This window comes from Manis pentadactyla, chromosome 8 (assembly GCF_030020395.1).
Source record: "Manis pentadactyla isolate mManPen7 chromosome 8, mManPen7.hap1, whole genome shotgun sequence".
In the NCBI taxonomy this organism is placed as follows: domain Eukaryota; kingdom Metazoa; phylum Chordata; class Mammalia; order Pholidota; family Manidae; genus Manis; species Manis pentadactyla.
This window is the reverse complement of record NC_080026.1, coordinates 130,626,316-130,643,241: the sequence shown is the minus strand read 5'-3', so window position 1 is coordinate 130,643,241 and position 16,926 is coordinate 130,626,316. Positions and strand designations below refer to the sequence as shown.

The window sequence follows — 16,926 nt, the reverse complement described above, 5'->3', positions numbered from 1 at the left end:
TTTCAAGCTGCCTTATATCTTTTTTTAAACAAAGTAGGGTATTTTATTCACTTATCACAACATTTTCTTGTATAAATAAAACTGATGAAACTATATAGGATTGTTAAAGACTGTTAGAGTCTCAAAAATCATTTTAGTAATTTGTGATTGTTGCATATATTTAATCATATTTTTTTTATTAAACATTGAAAGAGACATGTAATTGCACACTATTTTCTCTTCATGTAGTAATTTTATTAAAAGGTTTTGAAATTTAATATAAAGTTTGATTAGAGGACTAGAGAGAGGGATATGGATTGCATTAAAATCCTGGCTCTGCCATTTCCTAGCTGGGTGAGCATGAGTAACATATTTAAAACAATGTGGGACTCAATTTCCTCATCTGTAAAATGGACACAGTACTCCTACCCAGGATTGTGTTAAGACTATACGTACTAATGTATGTGAGTGTACCCAGAGCAGTTCTATTTGAAATGATTAATAATTCATTTCTCCAAAACTCAAGATGAACATGATTCATATGAGAAAACATTATATAAATCATAACTTATAAAACTATTCAGACTACATTATTCATTTATGACACAATCAATGAAAAATAAATAGAAAGTTCTCTTAAGATGGGACAATCAAATTACTTCAGCACAGGGTGGAGGATAAATCATGGTTTAATATATAAATGGTTTAATAGATAAATCAGGTTTACATATGGTTTAATATATAAAAATGATATTTACATATAAATTCAGATATATTGATAAAGCAGTTTGTATTTTACCCTGTTTTTTAAGGTAACTGCCCACAAAGTCTACACAGAATAATCTTAGCATATTGAAAATAAAGCCTTTTTAAAATCAATGCCAAAAATACTGAATAAAAATATAATAACAATCATAGCTCTAGGAAAAAGAGAAATCTATCTCTGATGCATAAAATTAGTTACTTAAAATTTAATTCAGTTACAATTTCTGAAATAATAGCTTGCATTTATTAAATGAATGCTTACTAGGTATCAACCATTATGTTCTAAGTTACTGTATCTATTAATCCTTACAACAATCCTATGAAATCCTTTAAAACACTATTTGAGACAGGGAGAATGAAATTTAAGCAAGATTAAGGAATTTTCTGAGTCACATAGCAACAATTTCCCCTAGAATCCTAGACCTTCACCAGTATGGGAACAATCTCTACATGCATTGAGAAAAAACCCACCCATATTTTACTTCTTAATGAAACTGTGCAGCATTTAAGTCAGGAAAATGTATTTAAAATGAAAATCCAGCCTCTGTCCCCAATTTTAATGTATTCAGCAACTCAATTTTAGAATCATCTATTATCAGAAGTTAAAAACTTTTATCTGTAAAAAAATCGTAAGGCCGAGTTCAGCACAATTTGTGGAAACAAAGGGCTCATGTTAAAAGCTGAATCTCCTCTTAGGAGAATATTTTTCCGCTTACAAACTTAAAATTGGACACTGGAAAGGGTGAGATGAGGAAAATCAATCTTAGTACATTCTTCAGAAATTATGTTTTCATGAATGGATGGTAAATAGATAAATGTTGAATAAACAGGTGAATTTTGTTACTCTTACACTTTCAACTTACCTAGGTTTCTCTTGAGTGATTAAAATTTTTACTTTATTAAGAGCCTTCTTTGCCCCTGTGGCTGCAGCCAGCTTGTTATGAGCTGGGCTAGAATGTGGGCTGGATATGTAAACTTTTTTCCCAGGGCCTGAGGGAGGCTTGGATGGAGAGAAGTCTGAGATGAATACAATACCCTCGCTGGTGAGTACTACATTGAGAGAAGCAAAACTCTGATTAAAGTTTAATCAAGTTTAGCATAGAGTTTTTATCCAATACAATTTTGAGAGCAATATAATGATAATTTTAATAATATAGAACTGGCAGTGTTGTGCATTTGTAACATAACAGGAATGTTCTCCAAGTTGAAGTGAAACGGGTGGTCCCTTACAATTCAACAGTGGCCAAGCTCAGCAGTCTAAATTAATGTTTTATATTAAAAAGATACCAGAAGGTTCCTGGAAGAACAAATGTTTGTTCTTTGAAATAAATTCAGTGCATGGACTTTCATTAAAACCTTTTTCTCGTTATATCCCGTAACTTTAAAATCCAAAGACTTTTCAGAATATAAAATCTGCAGAAGAAAAAAAAACCCATAAGAAGAAGCTTTGCATATCACACTTAGCTAAATTCAAATATTTGATTTGATGATACTAATTTTTTATAGTTGTCATGAGCTACTCAGTCTAAAAATACTTTTTTCTTCTTGAGCATCAGATTGAGTCTTAAGATGCATAAAGAGTGTTTCTTTATATGTAGAATAAAAATAGAGTGCCTACAGAGGCTTACTAAGTGTACAGGAAACAGAAATATTTAAGAGGGAAGCACCACATTTAGCAATACAAATTAGCCTTTTTATGACTGAAAAAAATAATTTCTCTTAAAACTGGGGCTGACTAATACAAAGATATCTGAGCAGAAAAAGCTTATCCACCCTGGCTCCCCACAGTTGGTGAGGCTGTTTAAGCACAGGGAACAAAAAAGTATTCAAGAGTTATGACAACCCTCGAACATTCAGTGATTAAGTCGATGTTAGTCACCTGATGCTTTGAAACTACAGAGCTTCCATCACCCAAATTACAGAGATGCAGGAAATTAGCCTGAGGCCTTGTCTCCTTTTCAGATTGCAGAACTCATCTTTCAAGATCCCATTTGTTTCCCTTTGTGAGGCCCTCCCTCCTGACTGCCAGATAAACCAGTCATCTTCCGGGCTCCCACAGCACTGCACCTCATAGCAAACCCATGCGTGAGGGAGGGAGTGCATGCATGCACACATTCGTCCACATACATGTTTATAAGCAAAACCTAAACACACTGCACTGCAGCTACTCACAGCCATGTGTCCCATTTTAGTTTCTGCTCATCTGCCCTTCTCTTTTTCCTTCAACACACACATACACACACCTCTCACAAATGCCAATAGAGACAAGTTAGAAAGAATTCTAATCCAAGGAAAAATTCTCTACCAGAGCTAATTAATTCCCTTTGTCCTTTGGGTTTTTGATCAGATATCAAAATGAGGCCTTTGATCATTTTATTTAATACAACAATCTGCCCACTCCCATCCTTCCATTTCCCTCCATTCCCTTTACCCTGTTTTATTTTTTTATACCACATGCAAGCTCTTAGTATACTAAAATCAATTAATTCATTATGTTCAGAGTTTATGATGTCCCTCTCACTAGAATGCAAACTGGATGAAGGCAGGAGTGCTTGTCTGGGTTCACTGATCTATTCCAAGCTCCCAGAACATCTGACATAGTAGCAACTCAAGAATTACCTCTTGCATAAATGAATATATTTTCTAACTCATTTAGTCACAAAAATATCTGTCTAAAAACAAATCTCATTTTTAGATCAGCAACTAAAATATCAAAACCACACTGACAAAAACAACCTCTGCAAAAAAAAATTTTCTTGGGCTTATTCTGTTATCTTCCATGCCTCTGTTCATGGTGTTCAAAACACACGGCACTATTTTAAACAATTTCTTTTTTAAAAAAGGAAGAACAGAATTGGTCACATACTAAATAAAATCCTTGATGTAGGTCCTTTAAATGTTCCAAGAAAAACAAATTTAATTAAATCTGAATGAGAAGGGCACAGCACCTCCATCACCTGAATAATCTAATTCACGAATTCAACACAGTGAAGGTATAGCTTTCTAATTTTAATTTCTAACTATCAAAATACTTGCAAATGATAAGACATTATGATTTAGTATCTACATTAGGAGCTGTAGATACATGGACTAGATTTGCTTCTCCACTTTGCTCAGCTTTTTTAACATTATAGATGTATGATGTATATTGTGTGTATCTTACACATACATCTTTAACTATATTTAATACCTCAACTCATTTTTCCACAAGAAAACTACTACTCACAAGTTAGATGTGAGGGATCAAAAGGGTCAAAAGAAAATGAAAGAATGTTATCTGCATAGCTCTTCTTCCATAGTTTGGTGCCAGTATCTGCATTCCAGAGCACAATATAATTTGGCGGATGGATAGCAAGCAGCAAATCTCGGGAAGCATCCTGATTCCATAACCACTGAACATCTGTAAAGACCATAGAAACAAAGGCAAAATTAAGAAATCACCCACCTCAAAACACCTGGCTAACATGTCCTTGACACTGAATTTTTTAAAATAATTTTAAATATCTTGACTCTCCTTCTTCCTCCCAGTGTTGCATAAATGTGTGTGTCAGGATTGCAGAGTAAAAGCTATTTTATATAAAAATGAGATGTCTGAGCATTAGAATCTAAAAATCAAAATTTCCAAGTAATCTGAAATATTACTTCAAAGAAAATACAAGGCAATTTGCACTAATGATTACTTAAAACTTTATGACAAAGACTCTCCTAGCCAGCTTCAATAATGTCAGTCTTCTAATGTTTTGGTGGAATTACTTAATGGGATTTTGCAGTTTCATGTTTTTTCACAGTAAACAGGATAGGATAAAGATCTAGTTCTATACCCAGTACATAGTATAATTGATCCCTCAATAACACAAATCTGAACTGCATGGGTCTACTTATACATGGATTTTTCCAAATAAATATATTGGAAGTTTTTTTTGGAGATTTGCAACCATTTGGAAAACATTCTCCTTTCTCTAGCTTACTTTATTGTAAGAATACAGAATTAATACACATAACATACAAAATATGTGTTTATCGACTGCTGATGTTATCGTAAGGTTTCCAGTCAACAGTAGGCCGAGAGCAGTTAAGTTTTTGAGGAGTCAAAAGTTACATGCAGACTTTTGACTGCACGGGGGGTTGGTCTGGTGCTCTGCATAGTTCAAGGGTCAGCTATAAGTACTCAATAAATATTTTTTAAATAGTCGTTTAAAATATTCACTCTGTCAAGAGAGACAATCAGTCAAAGCCTGAGTCTAAAGGATTCTGTATTGGTTTCAGGTCAGTAACATAAACACACAAAGAAATAATCTATAAGAAAAGGAAAATAAAACTTTGATCATCTCTATTAGTGGAAAGTAAGCACTGAGGGCTAATTCACAACAGCAATATGGCCAAGTTTACTTCTAGCTTAGCTTATAAGATTGTTTACAGCAGCTTAATTTTTCTCAGTATGTTTGACTGAGGCCAATGAAATTAATGCATTGTACCAAGCACCAATCAGCTGAGATATGAGGAAATATGCCCAGAAGTGTATTGATAAGGAAAAAAAAAAGCTAGATTTAGATCAGCAGAGTAGGATAAGCACCATCAAGAGAAAACTGGGAAGTCATGAAATTGAGTGAATGGGGGAAAAAGCCCGCTCTAGGAGTACGTGTGGTGACACAGACACTTGGCGGCGCACAGACTCCCTCACCCTGGATGGGGCGGGCATGCTCTCGAATCTCACACTGAGCTGCTCCTGCTGCTACATCCCAAACGATGATCTTCCCATTGGCATCAGCAGAAGCTAAGCGCAAGGAGTAAGGCGAGCCGATGTGGTGGTGATAGTTCTCCCTGGCCCACTTAACCTGTATCAGAAAGAAATCAAACCAAGTAAGTACTTGTACTAAATAAAACCAAACACCGTTTTCATAAAACATGAAGCCCATACATGTTGCAAAAATATTTAGAAATAATAAGCAAGAGACTGGTTTCCATTTTGAAAGTCAGCCATTTTGATTATTTATGCAATTTTTTTAAAGTTGCAGTTGAAATAGTTCTGAAAACATCACTATGTCCTATCTTTAAAATATAAAAAAAATGATGTACAGACTTAATATTTTAGGGAAATTCAAATAAAAACTTCAGAATACTGTATCATAAAAATGCTATCATTGTTGGTATACCATTTATCTATACTGATGATATACTAATGATCAAATGGTTCAATCATAAAATTGAATATGGCAAATCATCCAAAATTCTGAATTGCTAGGTTGAATGTTTTTCTGTATTCTTTTCTTCTAATTTAAAGGAGATACTTAGAGGCACAAAAACCTTGAAGGAAAAAACAAAAGCAAACAAAAAACTGTTGTTTTCATAAAATTGGAAAAAATGTTAACAATTTTTTCTCTTAGAAAAGAAAAATGTATGCTTCATACCTCTACCAACATCATTATAACAGAATTTTTTTAAATAAAAACTACCAGAATTCCAGCACAAATCAGGTTAATCCTGAGCATCAGATACTGACAGTTAAAAGTCAAAAACAAAACAGTCTTCACCTCAGCCAAGGCCTTCCCTGGCGACAAGCTCGCCTCTCCTCTAGCTCAGCATCCTGTTTGTTTTCTTCACAGCATTTAGCACATAATAGTTTGTAATAACTTTATTCACTTTGTTTTGACCAACCCATGACCTGTGAGCTCCACAGGGCAGGATCATGGGGCCTTGTTCACATTTCTATTCCCAGATCTTACACGGCGCCCCAAGCTGGTGTCCAACAAATATGTGTTTATTAAATGAACTTCACCACCACACAATCTTCAAATATATACATATATAATCATATGTATACAGGCCCACATAGGTGTATATATACATGTAAACACACCCATACATAATGCAATGGTAGAGAAGGATATGTTAACCAATTCCAATAGCATTCACAAGAAACAGAAATAAAGTTTTCTGAACTTCAGTGTTAATGAGCCTTAATGCTCTCCTATAGTACATCTTTTCCTTAGGCTAGAATATTTTGAATGAAATATATGTGTGAATATATGTTCACATGCATATATGCATGTTTATCTTTGAATGTGTATGTATATATACAGTCAATCCTCATTACACATGCACATTCCCAGCTGAACTGGAACAAATGTTCTTGCTTCAGCTCTCATAATGCAAACAAGTGTCTTTTTGCAGTCTATCTAGTGTCACTCTTTTTTGCATTTGTGTGCTTTTTGTTGATTTCAATGTTCAAAATAGCCCCCAAGCACAGTGCTGAAGTGCTATGCAGTGTTCCTAAGCACAGGAAGTTATGATATCCCTTACTGAAAAAATACATGAGGTAAGCTCTGTTCAGGCAAGAATTATAGTCCTGTTGGCCGTGAGTTCAATGTTAACGAATGAACTTATATTAAGATGTCTTTTAAAAGAAATACATAAAACAAGGTTATGTATTGACAAGTTGACAAAAATGCTGTGATTAGAGGCTCACAGGAACCTAACCTATATTCCCCTAGGAGGTATCAATGCTTTAGTATTTGCTAATTCAATGTTTGTGACCACTATTCACAAAATGAAACTACAATGGATAAGAACTGTGTGTGTGTGTGTTGTATGTATGCATACTTATATATATATATATACGTGTATATGTGTGTGTTGTGTATATGCAGTGCTTGAATTCCATTAATGTAAACCCCAGACAGTGTATGCATTTTTTTAAGAAGTCATCCAGACATATAATCAAACTATTGAAAACCAAGGGTAAAGAGAAAATCTTGAAGGCAACCAGATGAGAAAAGATACGCTGCATATAGAGAAACAAAGAAAAGAATTTCTCATCAGAAATGATGCAAGCTGGAAGATAGTGGAGTGATTATCTTTGATGCACTACAAGGGAAAACAAATGGTGAAGTACTTTCACAGATAAATAAAAGCTGAAAGAATCAATCTATATTAAGTATAGACCTCAAGAACCTAAAGGAAATCCTTCAGGCAAAGGGAATATAATACTAGAATGAAACATGGATATGTACCAAGAAATGAAAACTTCAGAAATGCCAGAAAAATAGAAGAGGGCACTAGAAGGGAAAGAAAAAGATAAGATATTATTTTCAAAAAAAGAAAAAAAAAATCCTTAATAGTGAAAGATTGAATGATTTCCTCCTAAGCTCAGGAATAAAACAAGGTTATCTTCTCAGCACTCCTATTCATTATAGAGTAGAGGTGTTGGTCAACGCAATATGGCAAGAAAAAGAAGATGTACAGATTACCAATAAAATGTTGTTATCTACAGATAATATGCTGCAAATGTAAAAAATTCCAAAATTACTTTATCTAATGACTTTAGCAGGATCACAGATCAATATACAAAAATCAAATGTATTTTTTCCTACTTATTATATATAAAAATTAACTCAAAATAGATCAAAACTTATATGTAAGACATAAAACTATAAAATTCTTAGAAGAAAACAAAGGTATAAATCTTCTTGACACTGGAAAAAGCCATGGTTTCTTGGATACAGCAACAAAAGAAAAAATATGCATTAAATTATATGAAAATAAAAAATTTTGTGCTTTTTGGACACCATCAAAAAAGTGAAAGACAACTTACAGAATGAAATAAAATATTAGCAAACTATATATCTGATAAGGAACTTGCAAGTAGAATACATAATGAACTCTTACAACTCAATAATAAAAAGATAATAAAATTTTTGGGCAATGGACTAAATAGATATTTCTCAGAGAAGATACACGAATGGCCAATAAAAACATGAAAAGATGCTTAACATCATTAGCCATCAGGCAAATGCAAACCAAAACCACAACGAGAACTACTTTACACCCACTAGGATGGCAATAATCGAAAGGACAGATAATAACAAATATTGGTGAGGATGTGGAGAAATTGGAATCCTCATACACTGATAATAGAATGGTGCAGCCTCTTTGGAGAATAGTCTGGAAGTTCCTCATAAAGTTAAACAGAGTTACCATGAGCAATTCCACTCCTAGGTATATACCTAAGAGAAATTAAAACACAGGTTTCACACCAAAACTTACACATGAATGTTCAGTGCAACATTATTGATAATACTTAAAAAGTGGCAAATAGCCAAATTTCAATCAATTAATAAATGTGATACATTTACACAGTGGAATATTACTCAGCAACAAAAAGGAACAGAGTACTGACACATGCTACAACATGGATGACCCTTGAAAATATTATGCTATGTGAAAGAAGCCAGGCACAAAAGGCCACATATTGTATGATTTCATTTACATGAAATGTCTAGAATAGGCAAATTTACGTAGACAGAAAGTAAATTAGTGGGTGCCTAGGTAGTAAAAATATGAGGGTGACTACTAATGGGCATAGGACTTCACAGGGGAATTGTGGGGATGGCTGCACAATTCTGTGAATATACTAAAACTCATGGAATTGTACATTTTAAATGGGTGAATTTATGGTCTATCTCAAAAAAGCTGCTATAAAAAAAAAACCCTAAATCTCTCTATCTCCAATCTTTTCCCCTAAAATTTCAGATCATTATAATTCAATTGACCCAAGTGTCTCAGACTTTGCATGCTGAAAACTTAAACTCTCTGACTTCACATTCACCTTCACAGCAACACTGCCATTCAGTTTCTCAAACAGAAACTTTGGAGTAAGTCCATTCTCTGGCTCTCTCTTAAACTGATTACTATAAAGGCTATCCCAGTTACCTCTAAGCAATGACTCCTCCGTATCTCAGCTTTTTTTTAGACCCTTTGAGTTTCCTGCCAAAATTACTGTGGAAGTCTCCTAAATGATCGGTCTCATTTTGCCTGTCTGCAACAGATCCACCACAGATGCCACAGTGAATTTTTCTAAAATGCAAATCCAATCATATCAATCTCCTATTTAAAAATCCAAATTCCTTCAGAATCTTATAAAACTTTCAGAACAGGTGAATTTCTCTGGCTGCCTCCTCTTCCGATGCTCCTTACAGGTATATCCTATCTTTCAGCTCTTTACGGCACACTACTTTGTGTGTGTGCTGCCTTGTTCCTGCAGTGCTCCTCCCCCAATTTTTCACTTGGCTAACGCTGCTTACCAGTCCCTAAACTGGTAAGACTTCTGTGACCCTCGCCTGCTCCCTACAACTAGGTGATATGTAGCTCCTTTGTCTTCCCACAGCACTGTATGCAAGTCTCACCGATCACACTGTATTTGTGTGTTTTCTTTACATTCTTCCTCACTAAACAATGAATTGCTGAGGGCATACATTTCTATATGCTTGGCACATGCTAAAGAGTCCAAAACCAATGAATGAATGAGTGATCTGGTAAATAGCAAAACTCTTGTTTTCTATCAGTTGTAAAATGATCTAAGAAAAGCATTTAATAGCTCATCCTGGACTGCCATTAAGTCACATACATGGAAATGCTAGCCTACCCCAAATATTATTTAAAAGCCATTTAACATTTACACGTAGGACCTAATGAGAATCTAGTTAAATTTAAAATTTTAGAACAGACAATATTTACAGCATCCAAGTGGGATTTACTTACCCTGACGACATCAGCTTTATGTTTTTCTAAAACTTGAAGAGTTTGGGCGGTATTGGAATCAATCACTACCACAAGCGAATGACATCCATAAGCAATTAAACCTTGCCAGCCCCTAACGAAACAGTAATGTTATAATTTAAGTAAGAAACAAAGCAAGACTTAACTTCCTTCATGCCAAGAGGCACCCTAAATAAATGATATATCCAACTAATATGTACCACCATTAACAAAATTATTATTTAAGTCCAAAGGACAGTATTTTACTTTACCCTTTTAAATAAAAGGTCTTTATAAGCTTAAGAGTGCTTGTTGACGTTCGTTCTTGATTTGTGTAAAAAAGGTTCTCAGCAATGCATATAGAGCTGGGAGGATGTATACAGCAACTCCCATTGTCCATGTGTCTTTGGGGGTATGTGCTTTGTGTTACTCAACTTCAAATCCTGAGCATCCACAAAGCGCCTACGATCATGTTAAGAATTTGTGACTAGTTCCCCACCTTTCCAACCACATAAAAAGAAAATCTCTGGACGGGGCTTTCAGTCCTCTTGCCAACATTCCCAACAGCCATGGCTACACAATTTTGCTTTATATTTGTCTAATTATTAATGTTCAGAGCTGCAGTGTTGTTTTCCAGTGAAAAGGAAAAGGTGAGATTAAGGATAGGTGAGAAAACAGGTGCCTAGCACATTGTTGAATGGATAAAGGTAAGAAACAGGGATAAGACACAGAGAAATAAATGACAAATTGGGGAAGAGAAAGTTGGCAGGAGAATTGCCAGTGGAGGGAGGGAAGCCTGGAGACTGGAGGGGTGAGAAAGGGGAAACGGAACGGTACGGGAGGAAGTATGGGGAAAAGAGCAAAAAATAACATTTGGAACAAACAGGGCAATTATATTTGCACAGGGGAAGTTCCCATAAGGGGTCTTTACTACTTTTACTCCAACAACAAAAACTAAAAGAAAATCTCCAACCAGTGAAGGCAGCACCCAGTCCCGGGGCGGCCAAGCTATCCAGGGGGTGAAACCCCTTGCTCTTTCCCCTTCCCCTCACACACTCAGGGCCGATCCTGGCGGCCTCGAGGCCCGGCGCCCTCACCAGTCCACCGCCGCTTTGTTGTAGGCGTTGAGGGCCCCGGTGAGGGTGCGCGCCGACACCTTGAAATTCACGGTGTAGGGCAACATCGCGGCGGCTGAACCCAGCCCTCAGCGCCGCCCCGCAACCAGGAAGCGGTAGTCACCGCGCTTCCGTTCCAAACAGAGTCCGGGTGGCTCCCTGGGTGCCGCGGTGGTTCCGCTAAGTCAAAGGTTCCTTCAACCGCTGGAATCCGCCGCTTTCAGGTTCCGCCGCTCCCGGGTTCCCCCTCCTTCAGGGTTCCGTCGCCCCTGGGGTTCCCTTGGCAGAAGTGGTTCTGCCTCCAGTCAGGTCTGTTTTCTTCAGGTTCGGACTGCTTAGGCCTCTATGCCCTGCTGGAAATCGTAAAAAACAAGGGGTGAAAGGCCCAATTAGCCTTTCCACCTTTGATCAGTTAATTTGGGGCAACTACTAATATCGGGCACTATTGTAGGCTCAGCAGTGAGGAGTAGGAATGACGAAGATAGGAAGTCCCCACTCTCAAGGACTCTGTGGAGTAAATGAATGAATGGGATTCACTGGATGAAATGGAGAGAGTGGATGAGATGAGTGGCCTGAATATAAACAATTTCCAAATACAAAAGACACTTCATATCTGGTCTTGGAAATACTTGATGAGAAAAACAGCTTTACTCATGAGGCCGACTGTCAGTTTGCCTGATTGCTGGGCTAGCTTTCATTTTGTAGTTTCTCCTCTGCAGTTGTCCTTCAAGTCTGACTCAATCTCTCCCACCTCTGCTTTTGTTTATTTTCTTTACAATAGCACAACGCAGTGATTTCTTTCCAGCGGCCATTTTTACAGATGTCTGGTTCTCCCTGATTAACAAAAGGGACATAATGTTGGAAATTCTGTCTTCATGGGCCTTTGCGTCCGCCTTTATCACTCTTATAAACCAGCTTTCTCAAAGATCATCTCCAGTGTCCTCTCTGTTTAGGCAGCTGTAATATAGGGGATTAAAACACTGTAGTTATCTCCTCCTAGAAGGAGCCAATTCCCAATCTTCTTTTCTTCCCAGTGCCTAGCACCCTCCCTAGCATACAGTTGGTCTTCAGTGAATGATTGATGGGACAGGAGTTTTAAATGGCCACAAGCATAAGGTCCATCAGGCACAAGGTGACAATGAGGAGTCAGTGCGGGAGTTCACAGATGGAGAAGGGCAGCAGGTAACCCTCTTGGAGGAAGAGGGATTAATCAGCTTGAATCTGTAAGCTACTTTGAGACATGAATGTTGAATATTCAGGGCAAGGATGAATCACCAGCTGGGGTTGGGACAGCAATATGTCTCCCATGGTACAAGAGTATGAATTAAGTATATTAATAGATTTTTATGGGTTCCTCTGAAGCATCCATTGTAATCCCTTATATTACAGCTGCCTAAAAACATTAGTCTCTCCTGCTAGACAGTCATATGCAGGTGACAATCATGTCGGGTATCAATATTGAAATAGTACAGAAGAGTGATTTTTCAGAGGTCACTACATAATCCTTCCACTTACATCTCACTGGCCAGAATTTAATTCTGTGACCTGAACTAGTTGTAAGGGAAGCTGGGACATCTGTTCATTAAATGGAGTGACGATGTGCCCAGATACAAACTGTGGCTGTGTTCCTATGAAAGATGGGGAGAAATGAATTTTCAGAGCCAATTAGCAATCTCTGTCACAGGAGTGGAGACAATATTGGACACAGTGGACTATTGATCTCTTTAATAGGATGGAATCTATGATCCATTTCTATGCCTGAGAAACTATTATTTCACCCATGTCCATGCCTGATGACATCAACTCCAAAGCCTGGTAATGTGGGTGCAGAACATCCTTCCACTGCTGTGTCATTTGCATCACTACACTAGAATAACTTTTTTCCCTCTTTGTTGTAAAGTTGGTGGAGATTAGAGTATAATGGTGATATTTCTGATTCCTAAACTGCTCAGATCAGGGAAGCAGAGAAAAGGGATGAAGACAGAAATAACGTAACTGAATAAACACTTACTTTGTAAGTAAACTTTCCAAGGTCACATGAGACAGAGCACTGGTAAACGTTTGAGGATGAAGTCAATAGCTTACTATCAAGTGCTCATAAGATGCCAGGTACTGTGATAAACCCTCTGTCTGCATCATCTCACAAGTACCCTAAAGATGACCAAGTTAAGGCTCACAGAGTTGCCTGAATTTATATGACCAACAGAAGGCAGAGCCAGTGTTGGAACCCAGTGAATCTGATTTCAAAACTTATGCTTTTAACTACTGACAAAACCATATTGCCATCCATGTCATAATCCACTCTGTAGTCCAGTTGCAATGAACTCCTGCTTCCTGGAAAATATGGGGTTAAACAACATACAATTCATCTATGTAATATGCACAATTTGGTGATGTTTAATGTATTTAGGGTTTCCCAGCTATCATCACAAATTTGGAATATTTTCATCACTTCCAAAAGAAACCTTATACTCCCTAACAGTCACTATTTCCCCACAACTTTCCTGCCCCTCCTCATCCCTAGACAATCACTGATCTCCTGTCTGTCTCCATAAACCTGTCAATTGTGTCCATTTCATGTAAATGGAATTATATAACCTGTGGCTATTTGTACTTGGCTTCTTCCACATAGCATAATGTTTTCAAGATTTGTTCATGTTGTAGTGTGTGTCAGTAGTTTATTCCTTTTTATTGCTGAACAATATTTCATTGTACAGATAGGTTACCACCCTTTATTTATCCATTCATCAGTTGATGGACATTTGTGTTGTTTCTGCTCTGCAGCTAATACAAATAATGCTGCCACGAACATTCCTGTATATATTTTTGTGTGAACTTGTGTTTTCGTTTCTCTTGGTTATAGACCTAGGAGTGGAATTGCTGACTCATAGGTAACTCTGTTTAACTTTTTGAAGAACTGCAAAACTGTTTTCCAAAGTGGCTGCTCCATTTTACATTTCCATCAGCAGTATATGAGGATTCCAATTTCTCCACATCTTCACCAACACTTGTTATCTTTGTTTTTTTTTATTACAGTCATTTTGGTGGGTGGTTTTTGATTTGCATTTCCCTGATGGCTAATGATGTTGAGCATCTTTTCATTAGCTTATTAGCCATTTTGATATCTTCTTTGGAGAAATGTCTATACAGATCCTTGCTCATTTTTAAATTGGGTTGTCTTTTCACTATTGAGTTATAAAAGTTCTTCAGATAGTCTAGGCACAAGTCACTTATCAGGCTTGACAATGAGCAACAGTAGGCATCATTGGTGGTCCTGCTAGTTGACAGCCTAGACCAGCGGTTTCTTTTTCTTTTTTCGGATTTTTCCTTAAACTTTCTTCCCACTCATTATTTGCTTGTGGATGATCATCAGTCTCATTTATTATTTAGCTACTCTCATCATTGATTTCTTTTTAATGTCTACATATTACAGGTACTTATTAGAATGCAATGCATTAGTTGCTGCCCTTTATGACATGGTAATTGAGGTTTATTAGACTACAGGATGTTTCTGAGAAGAGCAGTCATGGTGAAATGGATTTCTCCCATGTAGATCATGTGAGGGATGTGCATCTCTTACACCCTTTGCACAAGGAGAAGCAGTTAGGTGTTTCCATAAACAGTGAGACCTTTGCAGTTTGACAGGCAGGCAGGGTCCTGCTCTGCCCCTGCCACCCTCTGTGATATTCGGCAATTCAGGGAATAAAAATATTGCATGTAAAAATCTGCAATGGAACAGCTGCTCTGGCTATGAAGGATAAGGAGCAGGTCAGCCCCTTCACCTCTTGGTCACCCATTCTGGTCCTTTCTCTCTTTCTAGCTGCTCCACAAAATTAACCTGCTATCATATCCCATTCCTGGAGCCACGTAGTTCTGTCAGTGTGTGTTGATCCAGTTATTGGTTTTTAAAGGAAGGTTAAACTAAGGACTTTCTTATTTGATTTCTTCATCAGAATTTTATTAGTCCAAATAAATAGTGCCTAGATATTGCCCTCAATGGAATTGCATTTCATAAACTAGATTAACCTAACAAGGTTGTATCTGGTGCTCGATCATGATTTCTGGGGGGAAAAAATTATTCTATTGATTTCTCGCTCTTAATGAGCTTGGACTTTGGTGGAAATAGCTTGTAAGATACCCTAACAAGTTTAAGGACTTCAAAACATCTGGTCCTTCATGAATCCTCCAGTTGTTGCTATTAAAAATAAATGCTAATTTGCCACCGTGACTTTGATTCTCTGAGTGTCATACTTGTGTTTCTTCTACCTATGGTACATGACTGATTTGCAATTCAAAACGTAATTCAAGATGACTGACTTGATTCAAATCTGCCTTAAAATAAGTTTTGAGCGTGGACAGACTGAATGAATCAAGAGGCCCAGATGCCAGCATGAGACCAAGCAGGTGGCACAGAACACCCTGACCTAGACTGAAAGTGTTTGGTCCAGACCTTTTCATTTCACTCTTTTGAAATGTGAAGAACAGTAGATCATTTTCTTAAAAAAAAAGAAAAAAATGTATCCATAATTTTCATTTGCTAATGTAATTATTTTTATATTTAGACCTTTTCTCCCAGTTCTTGTCCAAATGAAGGTAAATTTACATGGTTGCCTAATACACATACTTTTTTAAAGTCTTTTCTTTGCATATTCTTTCATAATCATATTTATAATGTTTATATAGTCATCAGAATTATCACTTGAATGGTTCACAGTATTTGGTAGAGTGGACTTTTTATCCACTCCAACCCCCACTGCCTGATAAATATTTAAGTCATTTCCAATTTTTTAAAATAGCAAAGCTATAGTAAATATCTTCAGGCTTGTATTTGGTTTTAATTCTACTAAGTTATGTCTCAAAAATAATTTGTAGGAGTGAATATAACTCTTTTAACTATTAAAATTTCTAAATTACAAAATAAGTGGTTTTTGTGGAAAATATTGAAATTTCAGGAAAGCATAAATATAAAAAAAGTAATTATATGATCATTGGTAAGACTGACTTCTTTTAAATGACTAAACACTTCTTCCTTTTAATATGCACATGCTTTATTTTTTTATACAACTGAGGTCATAAGAACTATTTTTACTCTCCTCTTTCCCACTCAATAATCAGATGTAGTCATTTGCAAATATATTCCACTCAGTAGCCAGGTATAATCATTTGTAAGTATTTTCCCAATATAATCTGCCCTTTACTTTGTGAAATTTTTTGAAATACAGAAACTTAACATTTTTTTGATGGAATAAAATTCATTGCCCAGTGTATGCCCTTTTCATACAATGAAAGCCTGGCTCTCATTGCGTGACTGCCAGACTACCATTTGGCATATTAGTCATAGCACATAGGACTTTAGGCCAGGTGTCAGTCACAGAAGCTAAAGAAAGGAGACCTTTATGGTCCCCAGGTGATTGCAAATCTGGAGCTGAGGCAGGTGCCACATCTTGGACATACCATCCCTCCCTCCCCACTGTCCTGCTCCTCTCACTAGCCTGCTTCTATTCCCATGGGGCCATCAGGTACAGCAGGATCT

At 36.7% G+C, this 16,926-nt stretch overlaps 1 protein-coding gene across 2 annotated transcripts in view; it reads right to left on the bottom strand.

The window, feature by feature from the left end:
- The window catches only part of WDR11 (WD repeat domain 11), a 54,821-nt gene extending 43,300 nt beyond the window's left edge, over positions 1 to 11,521 (bottom strand). For both annotated transcript variants that reach the window (XR_005027369.2, XM_036898687.2), the window contains exons 1-5: positions 11,376 to 11,521; positions 10,282 to 10,393; positions 5,426 to 5,579; positions 3,971 to 4,144; positions 1,608 to 1,794 (exon numbers count right to left, since the gene is read on the bottom strand). Coding sequence is in view for 1 of the 2 variants with exons in the window: in XM_036898687.2 (XP_036754582.2) it covers positions 1,608 to 1,794; positions 3,971 to 4,144; positions 5,426 to 5,579; positions 10,282 to 10,393; positions 11,376 to 11,461 (713 nt within the window). In the remaining variant the exon portion in view is untranslated. The remainder of the gene's footprint in view (positions 1 to 1,607; positions 1,795 to 3,970; positions 4,145 to 5,425; positions 5,580 to 10,281; positions 10,394 to 11,375) is intronic.
- Positions 11,522 to 16,926: the final 5,405 nt, after the last annotated feature.